General features: G+C 47.1%; 1 protein-coding gene and 1 long non-coding RNA gene across 2 annotated transcripts in view; one reads left to right on the top strand and one right to left on the bottom strand.

Moving 5' to 3' along the window:
* The first annotated feature begins 3,296 nt into the window (after nucleotides 1–3,296).
* The window catches only part of LOC138753958 (metal transporter CNNM4-like), a 42,244-nt gene continuing 29,264 nt past the window's right edge, over nucleotides 3,297–16,276 (top strand). Inside the window, exon 1 of the mRNA XM_069917586.1 lies at nucleotides 3,297–4,757. Coding sequence (XP_069773687.1) covers nucleotides 3,368–4,757 — 1,390 coding nt within the window. The 5' untranslated portion in view covers nucleotides 3,297–3,367. The remainder of the gene's footprint in view (nucleotides 4,758–16,276) is intronic.
* LOC138753959 (uncharacterized) lies at nucleotides 10,934–12,723 on the bottom strand. The gene is made up of 2 exons (XR_011351524.1): nucleotides 12,632–12,723; nucleotides 10,934–11,212 (listed from the first exon to the last, which is right to left on the bottom strand). It is a non-coding gene; the product is annotated as an uncharacterized lncRNA (long non-coding RNA).

The following is a 16,276-nucleotide window of genomic DNA, read 5'->3' as shown; positions in this document are numbered from 1 at the left end:
CGGAGGTAGGGAGGTTCATAGAGGGCTACTTTGCTGCCGGCAGGTTTAGTGAGGCACACTTTTGCAAAGTGGCCTCTCTTGCCGCATCAGGAACAATACTAGTTCCTAACTGGGCAGTTTTGGCGTGATCGTCGATCTGACCCACACCAGGACCCACAGTACTTACAGGGGCACTGGGCGCCTGCTGCAGCGATGTTCTCCTCCCCAGCTCTGCCTGGGGCTGCAGCTACAGTGTGAGAGGGCCATGAGGGAGCCTGGGGGAACCCGGAATAGAAGGTTTTGACGTGCAGGGCTGCTGCTTCCAGGGTTTGGACCACTTCCACAGTCCTGGTTAGGGCATAGATGTTGTCCTCCAGCATCTTCTGTCGGATGGCCCTCGAGTGTAGCCCTTGGACGAAGGTGTCCCGGATCAGCCTCTTGACCTCCTCTACATCTACCGTGGGTTCAGCCAGACATGGTCGGGCCAACCCTCGCAATTGTCCCAGGTAAGACTCAGCCATCTCCCCAAGTTGCTGGGCTCGGATGTTGAGGAGGTACCTTGCACTGACCACATTCATGGGGGGTCTGTACAAGTTCTCGAGAGTGTCCATTGCACTCTTGTATGTGGAGCAGCCTTTGGTTACCTTGAAGGTCCGGGGACCCAGCTTTGATCGGAGTAGGACCAACCTCTTCCGATCGGAGTCCAGGATGTTGCCCTCGTGTGCCTCGATGATTGCCTTAACCGCGTGCTGCCAGATCTCGAAGCGTGTCTGGACTTCCGAGTGGAGTGGGTTGACCTCGAGGCTCCCTGCGTTCAGGAGTTTTCCATGGCAGCCGTGGGAAAATTTTATGCATTAAATTGTGGTGCACTGTTAGAGTGAATCAGACACACACAAGGTAAAGACTGAACAACAGGCTTTAATCCACAAAGACTTCCACAGAGCCAGGCTGGCTGTGGCTGCAGCAACTCAGTGTGAGGCCTCTGGAGGCTGATTGAAACCAAACTGGGTGGGGCTTGATCCATTCAGGCCGACTGATTGGCAGCTGGCCAGGTGTTGTCTAGTCCCCTTACACTCCTGCAGGTACAGAGGTTGCCCCCTGCAGAGGCCGGTGGTGTACCACCACAGGAGGAGAGAATTGATTTTGGCTCTTTGAAAGGAGGAAATGGGAAAAGGGCTGGGGGGGGGGGGGGGGCGGAAGAGAGAAAAAGAGAGAGAAAAATGGGGGAAGGCAACAGGGGAAGGGGGGGGTGTGTTTAATGAAATTGAGAGAGGTCAATGTTAATGCCATCCATTTGAAAGGTTCCCAGATGGAAGATGAGGTGTTGTTCCTCCAAAATGTGGGTGGTCTCAGTCTGACAGTGCATGAGACTATGGAGAGACACGTCAGAGAATAGAGAATTAAAATGGGTGGCTACTGGGAGATCCCGCTCTAGCGGAAGACAGAGCTGAGGTGCCCAAAAATGCGATCTCCCAGTCTGCATCCAGTCTCTCCAAAATAGAGCAGGAGACCACAATGGGAGCACCAGATGCAGTAGACGACCCTTGCAGATTCACAAGTTAAGTGTTGCTTCACTTGGAAGGACTGTTTGGGTCCCTGAGTGGTGGTGAGGGAGGAAATGAAGATGCAAGTAGAGCATCTCCTGCAGTCACAGGTAGGTGCCAAGGGGCAGTGGCATCGCTAAGATTGATTGGTGTCACTATGTGCGCTAACTCAGTGTCACCCCACCCCCCACCACCATGGGCCTCCACCCTTAACAGACCATACTGACTCCTTAGTAATGTTGTTTGCATTAATGCTACTCATAAATCATAATTCATGTATATCACTGAATGTATTGGCAATAGTAATGAGATAAACAACTTGAAAAATTAAAATTACACCTTTAAATTACATTATTATACGCACAGCAGCAATGGAAACAACAGCAAGGGCTTGTAGTGCGTGCAGACGAAACCACGTGATTTGAAGAGTCATTGTCATTGGGTTACAACGACAGCTCTGACAGCACAGTAGAAGGTTTAAAAAGTAAATGAGCATTGTAGGTATATTTATACATGTAAACTGGGCTTACGAAAAATGCTTTTATTGTTATAACTAACAATAGGGATTTTTAAATAAAAAATAATACATTTCTTCTGAAACACAGCATAAAAATGTTATAGACCTACCCCCCCCCCCCAACCCGACGGTGTCACCTGGCGCCAAGGGGATGATTGGTAGGGACAGAGGAGAGGACAAGGGATTTGCGGAGGGAGCAGTCCTTGCAGAAGGAGAGGGGTGGGGAGCCGAACAGGAGGGGAGCGGAACAGGAGGGGAGCGGAACAGGAGGGGAGCGGAACAGGAGGGGAGCGGAACAGGAGGGGAGCGGAACAGGAGGGGAGCGGAACAGGAGGGGAGCGGAACAGGAGGGGAGCGGAACAGGAGGGGAGCGGAACAGGAGGGGAGCGGAACAGGAGGGGAGCGGAACAGGAGGGGAGCGGAACAGGAGGGGAGCGGAACAGGAGGGGAGCGGAACAGGAGGGGAGCGGAACAGGAGGGGAGCGGAACAGGAGGGGAGCGGAACAGGAGGGGAGCGGAACAGGAGGGGAGCGGAACAGGAGGGGAGCGGAACAGGAGGGGAGCGGAACAGGAGGGGAGCGGAACAGGAGGGGAGCGGAACAGGAGGGGAGCGGAACAGGAGGGGAGCGGAACAGGAGGGGAGCGGAACAGGAGGGGAGCGGAACAGGAGGGGAGCGGAACAGGAGGGGAGCGGAACAGGAGGGGAGCGGAACAGGAGGGGAGCGGAACAGGAGGGGAGCGGAACAGGAGGGGAGCGGAACAGGAGGGGAGCGGAACAGGAGGGGAGCGGAACAGGAGGGGAGCGGAACAGGAGGGGAATAGGAGGAGAGAGAAATGTGAGGAATAGGAAAGAGGAGGGGAGGGAAATAGGAGCAGAAAGGTGGGAAATAGGTGAGGAACAGGAGGGGAGGGAAATAGGTGAGGAAATAGGAGGGGAGGGAAATAGGAGGAGGGGAAGGGTGGGAAATAGGTAAGGAATAGGAGGTGCAGGGCGGGGAATATAGGCCTCGTGATTTATTCATCGCTCGTGCCCGCCTTCTGACAGACAGTAGTCTCCACCAATGGAGTGGAGCATTAGCAGAAGCGCGGGCTTGCATTGGTTCAAAGAGGAGAAGGGGAGCGAGAGAGATTTTGGGGCGGGAGTAGAGTGAGCGACGTGGCAGAGCGCCAATGACCAACGCGGCCGTGGAGGCAACGGGCGAAGGGCATGATTGACGTGTGGGGTGTCGAATGGGAGATGGGTGTGGGCGACGGAAGGGCGCGGGGCGGGCGGGTGGCCGGCCGGTCGGCCTTCGGGCAGCGGAACGGCGATGCCGTGTGTCATAACATGGCGAGGCTGAAGCGCGGCGGCTGCTGCTGCTACTACTACTACGTGCTGTTGGCCTTGCTGCACTCGGCGGTGCGCCGGGCCGCCGCCGCCACCACCACCATCTCCGGCCTGAGGCTGGAGGACGCGGCGGGCATGCCCGAGGCCCAGGCGGCGGCGGCGGAGGCGGCCGCCGCCTCGGATCCCTGGGCGTTGCAGGTGACCGAGGGGAGCACGGTGAAGCTGCGGGTGTTCGGCACCGCCGTGGGCCGCGACGCGTACAGCTGGCTGGCATTCGCCGAGGCCGAGGGCAACGCCACGCAGCGCGGCGACGGGCTGTGCTCGCACCGCTCCAAGGGCGTGGAGGTGCTGCGCCAGGTGGAGGTGAGCCGCGACACCTCGGCCGTGCTCGGCCTGCGGGTCAGGCCGCTGCGCAAGGACGAGCGCTTCAAGCTCTTCGTGCTGTGCACCTGGAACGGCTCGGCGTGGCGGGCGCACCCGGGCAGCGACACGCACGTCGTGGTGCTGGAGAGGAAGGAGCCCCTGCTGCCCCTGTGGCTGCAGGTCATCCTCACCGTCCTGCTGCTCGTCCTGTCCGGCACCTTCAGCGGCCTCAACCTGGGCCTCATGGCCCTCGACCCCATGGAGCTCCGCATCGTGCAGAACTGCGGCAGCGACTCCGAGCGCCGCCACGCCAAGTGCATCGAGCCCGTCCGCCGCCAAGGCAACTACCTGCTCTGCTCCCTGCTGCTGGGCAACGTGCTGGTCAACACCACCCTCACCGTGCTCCTGGACGACCTGGTGGGCTCCGGCTGGGTCACCGTGGTGGCCTCCACCGTCGGCATCGTCATCCTGGGCGAGATTGTGCCCCAGGCCCTGTGCTCCCGGCACGGCCTGGCGGTGGGGGCCAAGACCATCGTCCTGACCAAGTTCTTCATGATCCTCACGTTCCCCTTGTCCTTCCCCATCAGCAAGTTGCTGGACCTGATCCTCGGCCAGGAGATCGGCAAGGTGTACAGCCGCGAGAAGATCTTGGAGATGCTGAAGGTGACCGGGCCCTACAATGGGCTGGATAAGGAGGAGCTGAACATGATCCAGGGGGCTCTGGAGTTGAGGACCAAAACCGTGGAGGACGTCATGACTCCCATTCACGATTGCTTCATGGTGAGCAAGGATGCCATTCTGGATTTTAGCACAATGTCTGAGATCATGCAGACGGGTTACACCAGGATTCCCGTGTATGAGCAGGAGAAATCCAACATAGTTGACATACTGTACGTGAAGGATTTGGCCTTTGTCGACCCTGATGACTGTGTCCCCCTCAAGACAATCACCAAGTTCTATAACCACTCTTTGCATTTTGTTTTCTACGATACCAGACTGGATACGATGTTGGAAGAGTTCAAGCAAGGTGAGCGTTTTGATTCTACTTTTGCGTCTCGTTCAGGTGCCTTGGCATGGGCGATCATGTCTCTCTATCCGTTTACAGTCTCTGACCCTCCGAATTGTAGTTGTTTTCCTTCGGTGAAGGCTTCTTCTTTGAGCTGAGACTGTAGTCGATGTTGAGCTCATGATTATACAAGGGAAAAATACTGAAGTGGTTTCCCATTGCCCTATTCAGTTGCAGTGTTTATACTGGATAGGGAACCCTGGCCATTGGTCAACAGGTTCATCTGTCTACACCATCCGCAGCCCATGGCTTCACCTGACCCTGATTGGGAGGCTAAGCAGGTATACACCTTGCCAACAGTGACCTGTGGGATATAGGAAGGAAGGAGTGCCTTACACCTTGTGCAGCATCGATACCTATTTTTGTCTCTAGTTTAATCAAAACATTCCTACTAAGTTCTTTGTGGGTTGTGGACAATTTCCTCCTTGCTTTGAACCTGTCTGATGATTTTAAGATGGCTTGGGTTGTTCTTGGGTCTCCAAACAATGAAAGCATTGCTGGCAATAAGAACTGGATCAGGCTCTGTGAGCAAATAACCTTCCACTAACTAGTGCTACAAATGGAAGGTTGCAGGGTGTTTTAGAATCTGATCACTAACACCTTTTGGGACAGGAGTGAAATTTTTCTGAACTTTCAGAGTTCTGTTGGGATTCCTCTTTCCCATCCAGTCATTACCTGGGAATCTGCATTGGCTTCTCTCAAAATGGCCTCAAGAAGCCAAATAGTCTCTTGTTCTGTGGTACCAGCAATGTTGCCTTAAATGCCCTTGATCCCACTTCTTTTTCTGTGAATGTTCTCCCTTGGTTCCCTTTGTTGTTGGATGTGACATTTGAATATGCTTACACCTTCCGATTCATCATGTCATCCCTCTTCCTAAATGAATACATTCTACTAATTTTCATTCTCAAATCTCAGCATCATATAATTGTTTGCTGCTCCATTTGTGGCTTTTTTTTAGTGTCCCCTGTCTTCATCCTACCACCATTTCAGCTGTGCATTCCTCCTGCTCAACTGACCCAGCAGATTTTCCTCTCTTTGGCTTATCCCTGGCTCTCTGAACCAATCCGAAGAGCTGGGCTCCTGTTGGTCAGAGCAGGAAGTTTATTCTTGCTGAACTTCTTGGTTTCATTTGGGTAAATCTGTGGTCTCTGCTTCTGATGAACTGCTTGTTCAGATAACCTGCCATAACATGAGCGAACCAAGATGAACCAAAACTGGGTAGCGCATAGGGATGTAGAAATCTGGGAAAAGTTATATTTTCTTTTCCCAGTAACTGGAATTTGAGGCCTGTAGGCATGATTTTTAAAACAATTTTCAGGTACAAAATTTGCCCAGAACCAACTTGAGTTTGATAGCTGAAGCATTCTTTCATGGATAAATTTTCCTTCAGAGTTTTCAAGCATATTTCTCGTTGAAACAAAGTTTATAATTTAATTACAAGCTATTGTACCTATTAAACACATTTTGCTCCTTGCAATTACCTTATTGGTTCTGACAAATAAAAGGAGAAATATGTTTGTCATCAAATTTTCAACATTCCTCAGGATATCATTTCTTTTAAAGGAATTGTTTGTTGTAAAAAAAAAATTGCATCCTCTGAAAGGAGGTTGATCCTAACTTCAATGAAGAGCTAGATGATTGTTTATTTAGGTAATTAATACAATTAAGAGTTGCAATAAGAAGTATTTGTACATAATAAAATTAAAGCCAGCTTCATAGATCTATTTTTCATGGGAGAGTTTAATTCGAAAATGGAGAGTATGATAAAATCTCTTTTGAGAAACTGGAAGGCTCAAAAATCTAGACTGTTATTGAGTCTGCAAGGGCTTGAAATGTGATTTCAGACAAATTGTTGTCAGCCTCTCTAAGGTAGTGTAATTAATTGATTGCAATTTGATTGTGGTTGTCAATGCATTTTATTATTTGTCCACATAGGTGACTAAAAATAATAGTTGCCAATGCCAAGTTAAAATAAAGCCCAATGACAAACTGGCAGGACTGGTGGAGAGAGAGTGGATTACAAGCAATTTTGACTGTCATCAGCTGCAGAATTCCTCCTGTCAATCTCCCTGCAATCAGACCATCTGTAAACCTGCTTCTTTGAGCAACCTTTTACTTGCTTGACAATGGTACACCTCTCTTTGGTTCTGTGACCGATCTTAACCTCTGCATCCCTGTGCTGCATCTTGGTTGAAATGTTTATATGTACCTTCTTGCTCAAGTTGCAACCCATTTACAAGGCATAACCTGTGTAATGTTGTGGTTTTAGATTCCCTATCTTGGGAAAGACTAATTATTTGCCTTGTCTATGTCCTGCTTGATTTAATAAATTTCTGCAAGCCCCCTTCCCACCCCACCTCTTTAGCCTTTTGTGCTCCGGGAGTAAAATATGGTAGTGTTGCATTTTATGTGGGCAACAAGTGATGTGCAATTCATTGGGGTGGAAAATAGATTTATAAATTGCAGATGCACCCTAAAGAGTCAGGGATATTGTATATTTGTAAATCAAATCCAGAAATAGTTGTGGTTCTTTTCCTTTCTGTGGGGCTAGTTTCTTTAACCCATTTCTGTACAATATTTTATTGCTTTTCTGGTTTAAACATGTGGTTGTTCAAATAGCAACTTAATTCATTCAGTGATCAAAGTAATGGAGACAGAAGTAAACGCAATATGCTGGTGAAAAGTGAAGCTTCTACCAGGATGCTGCATAATTCATGCCAGGTCAGTGCTGTGAGCATTCTTCGATTTCTCCTCTCCCACCTTGTCTGACTGAGACTCAGCAAGGATTTACCCACTGGGTTTCTATCTGCTCAGATTTTTTCGACGGTGCTTGGCTCGCTTGGTCATTATTTTCCTTGAGGCGTGACTGGTTCCATGGCTTTCCTAAGATGAGGAAACCTCAGTCTGCAAGATCGAACCTTCCGAGAGACTCCAATACACCTTGAATGTGCAGCCACAGGTTTTCAACGAGGCCCTAACTATTGAACGAGTGGTTATCTATTTACTGCACAGACCCTCCCAATCCCTTGGACAAAAGATAATTACCAACCTACACTACAGATGGAGGAAGGTTTTTGCAATCTTGAAATACAACTGGGGAAAGGTCATTAATCTGAATTGTTGACCCTGCTTTGCTCATCGTAACTATTTCCAGAACTTTGTTACATTTGTAGCATCTCAGTTTACATTTTTAATTAAAAAAAAAATTTAGATATACAGCATGGTAGCAGGCCATTTCTGCTCACAAGTCCGTGTCGCCCAATTTACACTCCATTAACTTACACTGGAGCCCCTGGAGAAAACCCACGCAGACACGGGGGGAATGTACAAACTCCTTACAGACAGCGCAGGACTCGAACCCTGGTATGGTATGGCGCTGTAAAGGCATTGTGCTGTCTGCTATGCCAACTGTGCCACCCTAAAAGCCTACAGCACCTGGTATTTCCAGGCGCTCTCCCATCCAAGTACTGACTAGGCCTGAGCCTGCTTAGCTTCCGAGAGCAGGTGAGATCCTGGTGTCTTCAGGCTAGTGTGGCCTTTATATTTGCATTAGTCTCAGATTTCATGTCTATTGCAGTGGGAAAGTTTTGTTCACTTGGGAATGAGGGGAGGTTCAAGGGTTTGTCATTGCTTGCAGGAGAGCCAATAATGTAGTAGTATTTGATATGTCTATTGAATTCTAGGGTGATGTAGACCAAAAAAATCTGTTGATGTTGCATCACTGAAAACTGCGCGAGTCACTCAACTTGATTCATTGTTTATACAAATGAACTGCCTGCAGTTCACACCCACCACTGGCCTGCTTTTGTTCCCAAGTTGTTCAGCAACAACATCACTGAAGAGTCAGCAAATAACAAGCTGCTGGAGAAACTCAGCAGGTCAGATGGATTCCATGGGTAGAAATTATCAGCCAACGACTTGTGTCGGTATCAACTAAAGTAAAAAAAAAAAGAGGGTGATCTAATGTGCATGAAGGGGGAAGAAGCCAGGGAAGGGCCCAGAATGTGTGAGGTGGAGAGATGGGGTGGGGGAGGGAGAATGGACGTTGGAGAGAAAAGTCAGTGCAGGAGATGGAAACAGAAGAACTAGATGGAGGTGCAGGACAATGAATCTCAAGCCCCCTTCACACTTGCCAGTGATCCCAGGAATCAAACGCCAATCCACCTTTAAAGTGGCAAGTGTGAAAGTAAAATCTGCTCAATGCTGGCGTCAGGTGACGTCATCTCTCTGGGGATTGCTGGCCTCAACCCCAGTACAATTCCCAGCGTTTGCAGATGCCTGTGTTGAGATCAGGCAAGAATGAAACGGGCAATTGCATTGCAGGTACTTCCTATTAAAGGTAGATAAACCCTTGCAAATATGAAAGTGTTCAGTGTTCCAGTTAGGAGTGGGCTAGTGTGAAAGGTCAAGCCCCCATTCCTATCCTGGGACATTGAATGGCTGATTTATGGAATGCAAGTGTGAAAGAGGCTTCAGGGTTGTATGTGATGCTATGTGTACTCTGTTAATAAACCTGAGGTTTACAAAAAATGAGAAAAATTAAAATTCATACAATTATGTTAAAACATTAGAACTCGATATATGCCCTTCGGCTCATGATGCGCTGATCTACGCAAATCCATAATCCTCTACTTTTCAAGTATCCATGTGCCTGTTTAACATTCTTTGAAATGTCCCTGTTGTACCAGCCTCCATCACTAACTGTGGGATTGCTTAAAAAAACCCATTCCCCTGACTTTACCCCTAAAATTCCTTCCCTCACCTTGTGCCGATGTCCTCTGATGTTTGCTACTGTCACCATAGGGGAAAAGATTCTGGCTGTTCAACCTATCTTTTTTTAATACATGAAATTTACAATTTTTATCCATTCAAATTTTTTTCCTAACTTCCAGAGTGACAGTTTACACATGAACGACCAAAACTTGAAATCTCTGTTTCCTTACGCGAGTTTACACTGAGTTCCGGAAGTGCAGTAAGTAAAGAGGCGGGACTTGCAAATACTTGTTATTCATTAGCCTATTGTTACGATCCGCCTGCACACTTCTGTTTAGACTGCAGGCAGCCCGCAATGTCTAGGGGTGCTGCAGTTAAAATTTCAGAACAGGGAAGAGTCACTCATTTCTGTTCCGATCTTTTTACAGGGACTGTGTTCTGGGAATAATTTCACGGAACACAGCACTGTGTAAAGAAAAACATATAATCTTGTAGACCTCAAAGACACATCTTATCGTCCTTTACTTCAAAGAGAAAATCCCTAGCTCTGTTATCTTTGCTTCATGACATGTTCTCCAAGCCAGGCAACATCCTGTTAAATTTCCTCTGTACCTTTCTCATAATGAGAACTGAACACAATATTTCCAAGACTGGTCTTACCAAAGTTTTATAGAGCTACAAAATTCCCTCACTGCTCTTGAACTCAATCCCAAAGGCCAGCATACCATAAGCCTTCTTTACTTCCACACTGTTAAGAATCCTACCATTACCCATGTACTCCAGCTTCAAGTTCGACCTTCCAAAATGCATCACTTCACACTTATCAAGATTGAACTCTATCTACCACTTCTCCACCCAACTCTTCATCCTGTCTATGTTCAGTTGTAACCTTCTACACTATCCACAACACCTCCAATCTCTGTGGCATTACAGACTTGCTGATAGATCCTTCCACTTCTTCATTTCAGTCCTTTATAACATAATCACAAGGAGCATGGATCCCAAAAAAGATCTTGCGGAACACCTCTAGTCACTGACCTTCAGGCAGAATACGTTCTATCTACTACTAGCCTCTGTTTTCTGCAGGCAAGACTATTCTGAATCAAGTCAGCCAAGGTTCATGGATCCCATGCCTCATGACTTTCTGAATGAAGCTGCCTAACTTTGGTCCACTCACAGAATGGGTGCCTTGTGTGTACCTCTCATCTTCTTAAATTGTCCTGCTCTCACATACTCCTGGTATCAACTTCTGTTTGCTAGAAAAAGCTTGTCCGGGAGAAATATCCTTGACAGTGGATAAGACTGAGAACTATCATTTCTGTACAGTAATGGTTGGTGGAATTGAATTGTTTGGCTGCCGGAAATTAGATCCACAGCCAGAGTGTAGGTAAAAACAGTGCTGGGGAAACCCAGCAGGTCAAATGTCTGAGACTTTTGTGTTTTATTCCTCTCATGGTGTCTGCAAACTTTTGTGTTTTATGCTAAAGTGCAGGTGTTTGGCAAATATGTTTGGTTTCACTGATGTTGGGGAGGCCACAGTGAGTACACCCAGCCACTTGCTCCCTCATCTGATCTTATAACAGTCCATGTTTGTTTGATGTTGGCTGTCAAGGTATGTGTTGAGAGTTATAAACTCTTGAGCTTGCATTCGACAGGAGCTTTCCACACCTCAGGACACGAGATGCACATTCAGTTGCGTCCTCCTAAAGGGTTGACACAGTTGTATAAAATGCAGAACAAAGTAAGCCTTCCATATCAACAGTTTGATCACTAGCTAATCTGTTGTACGTGGTGTTTTCCCAGAATAGCAGGAAGAATGTCCCAGCTCTTAAAAATGGATACAAGAGATCAGAGGTCATGTTTTGATGAAATTCTTGTGTAACTGAAGAGGTGGAGGCAGGAGTTCTGCAGAAGGCAGCAGTGAGGGCAATGGAATCTAGCAACAGAGCAAACTGGGGTCCTGGCAGAGGTGGGAGCAGCTATGTGACTGGACTGCTGAGAAGATTGGACAGAGTGGAGAAGGGCTGCAGAGGAGATGATGCCAGCAGGGCGATGGGATGGATGTTGGAGGAGAAACAGTCCCTCGGTATTGTTGCACGGTCCACATTTTATGCTTGGATTACTGGAATTAAACCATTTTTAACTTGGAAAAGCAAATTCTACCCACCAAGTCGAGGTTTTTTCCCCCAAAAATTATACATAAGAAATATTTTAAATATACAATGTAATTAAACTTTTTTTCACAAACATAACAAAAATGAAACCGTCCCTCCCTCCCTCCCCTTTGACATGTACAGATCCATTCACCATCAGAGCTTATATATTTTAAGTATAAAGAGTACAGTGGGGGGGGGGAACTGTTTTTTTATATATAATTTTATACCCATTTTTGTTCCTTTTATTACTGCATCTGGGCCCCTCTGTGGTCCAGGTACGGCTGCCAGACTTTTACAAAAGTGTCATATTTATTCTTTGTTGTGTGATTTTTTTTTTTTCTTTTCCCCCCCCCCCCCATAGGTATACAGCTGTACATTTCTGCAGACCATCGTGCTATAAGAATAGGGGAGTCGGACTTCCAAGTAATTGCGATACATTTTTTTGCTTCTGCCAGAGCTATTTTTGTGAGATTTGATATTTGGTCAATTTGTCGCTTATTTCCATATAGTTCTGGGTCGCCTGTGAAGGCCACTCCACCAAGCCATGGTTAAGACTGTGCAGGCTCAAGGTGCTATGTGCTCCTGTGCACTGAAATTAAATTTAAAATCAGATTTTCAACGATAGGTGAGTGACATGTTTTCCAAAGTAGCACTTTTATCAAGTGGCATTGTGCAATGTCAATGTTATGAATAGATCCCAACCCAGTCCCCAGAGTTAGTTCTTAAATCAATGAATTAACAGTGTTGACATAGAGATACAGCACGGAAGCTGAGCTGTTGACCACAGTCCAGTTACATTAATCCCACATTCCTATCAACTCCCCCACCCCCCCCCCCCCCCAAGTTTCTCCCACTTGCCACACCTGGGGTTCAGTTTCAAACCTGGAAATCTGAAACTCCGAGGCACCAGTTGTTCCAGTTACAACTTTGTTCAAATTGGGTTATCATTTTTTAATAAAAACTCACCGAATTGCTGGAGGAACTCAGCCGGTCTTTTCAGCATCTATAGGAGACAGAGATATTGCTGACGTTTCAGGTCTGAGCCTTTCTTCAAGGAATAAGCCAGAAGCAGGAAAGTCTCAGAATTCACACCATTGTTCCCAAAATTCTGGAACACAGTCTGTGTAAAAGGTCCTGGATGTAAAATATTGGAATAGTATTTTACCTGGACCCCGAGATGTTTTCACGGAACACCTGCAGTTTAAATGCAGCTGCAGGTGTTTGGCAGCATCAGGGGTATTAATGGGACATTTGGTGATGTGTAGTATAAGCTGGTATTCTGTGAACGGCCACTCCAGAAGGTAGGTGTGATAATTGCCAATGGTGGGCGGGGGAACCATCAGTTATACGATTTAAAAAAAAAATGATAGTTGGGGGAGGGATCCAGACCAACAAAAGCTGTTAATTGGATGTGAAGGATGAGGTTAGAATTTATCATGTTTGCGAAGGGAGATAGAATGGAGAATCACAGATAAGGAAGGGGTGGTTGGGGGGGTAGCAAAAGCCAGAGAAGTCGATATTAATGCCATCTGGTTGGAGAGTGCCAAGTTGGAAGATGAGGTGTTGTTCCTCCAATTAATTACAGAAACAAAGTGAGTGAAAAATGATTCCAGGATGTGCAATGTTTAGAGCAACAGTTGGAAGATGCGAATGAATTGATGGCTAGAGTTCCATTCAAGTGTTGGTTTGGATTATTCTGCATTTGGGAAGAAGGGGAAACTCATGCCCCTCACCTGCACCAAATCATGGTACACGGGTTCCAGGTGTCGCTCTCACCTGGGAGTCCCTGATCTGTGACTGCTCAAAGAAAAACGGGAACATTTTGAGTTAGTCAAGTTTATTGTCATCTGATTGTGCAAGTACAACCCGATGAAACAGCATTCTCGGTGCAAAACACAGACACACCACCAGACATAACTCAGTGACCAAACGAACAATACATATGCAGGATAAATTTTTAATCTGTACAAATAAAGATTGTTTCATGAATGAGAGTCTCGGGTGGTCAGTGTGAGCGGTTCCTTTGGTCGTTCAGCATTTTCCCAGCCTGTGGGAAGAAGCTGTTCCTCAGCCTGGTGGTGATGGCACTGATCCTCCTGGATCTCTTCCGCAAAGGGAGCAGCTGAAATATGCTATGTGAAGATGGAAGGGGTTCTCAATGATTTTGCATGCTCTCTTCAGCCACTGGTCCTTGTAGAGTAATCATGTGGCTGGGGGAGGGAGGGAGACTCCAGTGAACTTCTTCTGCATTCTTATGATCCTATGGATTGACCTCCAATCCATTTCTTTTCTGTGATGCAGGCGGCCAGGATGCTGTCAATGGAGCTCCTGTAGAAGGTTGATGTAATGGTGGCCGGTCTTAGGAAGTCCAGTCCCTGTTGAGTATCATGAGGGTCACTAGTTAAGTGATCTCCAAGGAATTGGGTGCTCTCCATTCTGCTACAGAGTTGTGTAGTGAAAGGGGGTCGTTTCTGGTCCTCCTGAAATCCATGATCATCTCCTTCGCCTTGTCCACGTTGAGACTCTGGTTCCTCTCGCACCATTTCACGAGATTTTCCACCTCTTTAGTGGTACTCATCATTGTTGGTGATGAGGCCAACAACATCTGTTGTGTCATCTGTACATTTGATGACACTAGGGGTTGGATCTGGTGATGCAGTCGGGGGATAGTAGCATGAAAGGGAGTGGGTGGAGCACACAGCCCTGAGGTGTGTCTGCTCACCATGATGGTGCTTGATGTTCAGCTACAAACTCAGACTGTGTCCTTTCCATTAGAAAATCCAGGAAACAGCTACAGAGTGAGGTGTTGAGTCCCAGCAAGGACACCTTGTCTACCAGCCTCTGGTTATGGTGAGAACCTGGGGACTGCTTTGGGAATACAGAGGACAAGGAGATGACACAACAAATAAAGTCTTGCAAACTAATACTCGCCTGTCCTGCCTGTGGAATAGTCTGGTTTAGATGTTGACATTATCGACTACCTCAGAACCCACAAGACAGGAGTGGAAAGAAACACAAAGAGTTCTTTGGGGTAGAAAACTTTTGCCCCACAGAGCCGTGGTCAACTCTTGGCAGTGCTGCCACTGAATGTGGGTGCTGGTTCAAGGGCAGAAACAGATACATTGTGTGACCTTTAAAAGGTGATTGAGTTCAGTGTGTGTTTATATTGGCCCACTCTCCACCAACGCCCCACCCCTCATCACATGCATTTGTACCCTGTGGATAAACAAGCCCAATTATCCCCGATATCAATGAGATGTGACTGCTCACTGCCACCTTGGTAGTGGCTGTGAATGTTCCCATGGTAATTAGGAAAATGAAAGGCATTTTGTGTGACTGCAGGGTGTCCCTAAGCCAATTAAGTACTTGTTTGCTGTTGCATTGCAGGGAAACCACCTACCAAGAACCTGGCTGGTCCATGGGAAATCTATGTGTCCCACATTGGTCTCAGCCGTCACCTCAGAACCCACACAGTAGGAATGGAAACCAGTTCACCTCAACCCTGGGGCACTACCTAAGCCACAAACAATGACGTGATCTGTTTTGTGATAATTTGGGGGATAAAAGCTGAAGCAGTCAAGGGAACTTGACTGATGATCTTTCAAATAATGGCTTGTCTTTTTTATTAATCTCAGTGCGAGACACAAGTAGACAGGTGGGGAAAGCAACATTTGACAAGCTTGCCTTCATCAGTCAAGGCATTGAGTTCAGGAGTTGTGACATCATATTACCAGGGACATGGGAGGCTGAGGGGTGACATGCAGAAGTATGCAAAATCATGAGGGGTATAGATTAGATGAGTGGTCAATCTTTTTCCAAGGGTAGAGAAGTCTAAAACTAGAAGGTGTAGATTTAAGGTGAGAAGGAAACTATTTAAAGGAGACCAGAGGGGGAATGTTTTCTGAAGATGGTGAGTGTGGAATGAGCTGCCAGATGAAGCAGTAGAGATGGGTCCAGTTTCAAATGTTTAAAAGGTGATTGGGCAGGTCCATGTATAGGGAAGGCCCAGAGGGATTAGCTTGATTGAATCGGGTCAGTATCTGGGGTGCAGAACTCTGACTGACCAGAGATTCCTGTGCTTTGGTTCAACATTTCCACGATGGCATGGACTTATCCTGTGCTTCATTCTGGACATGTCTCGTTGGTGGAATCAGGTTTAATCTGGGTGATTTGTAACTTCCTGTGTAAATTAGCAGTTTCAGGAAAATTTCCACAGCTATGTTATCTGCTATTTTCTAATGGCTTTATGACATTAAAAGAATACCATTTTGTCCTTTCTATGATAGCCTACAGTGCAATTCAATTCCCCCCCCCCCTCTAATTATGGTATCCCTGTCACCTGTTCTCCTGACATTCCATTGATGCTTACACATGAGGGAAATTTATAAAGGACCATAAACTCGCCAGTCTTTGGTAAGTGGGAGGAAAGTGGAGCACCGGGGAACACGCATGCTGACAGGGAGAACTGCAAACTCCAAAGTGATAGTACTGGAGTTTGGTATTGAACTGCTGGAGCTACGTAGTGTAAGGATGAGTTTTGAAATGTTCTTGTGTTCTGTTCAATAAATTATGTAATAAGTAACAATATTAATATCGGTTGAATGCAGGATA

This window comes from Narcine bancroftii, chromosome 2 (genome assembly GCF_036971445.1).
Source record: "Narcine bancroftii isolate sNarBan1 chromosome 2, sNarBan1.hap1, whole genome shotgun sequence".
Taxonomy (NCBI): Eukaryota; Metazoa; Chordata; class Chondrichthyes; order Torpediniformes; family Narcinidae; genus Narcine; species Narcine bancroftii.
The sequence above is the reverse complement of the archived record's forward strand: the minus strand, read 5'-3'. Positions and strand labels throughout refer to the sequence as shown.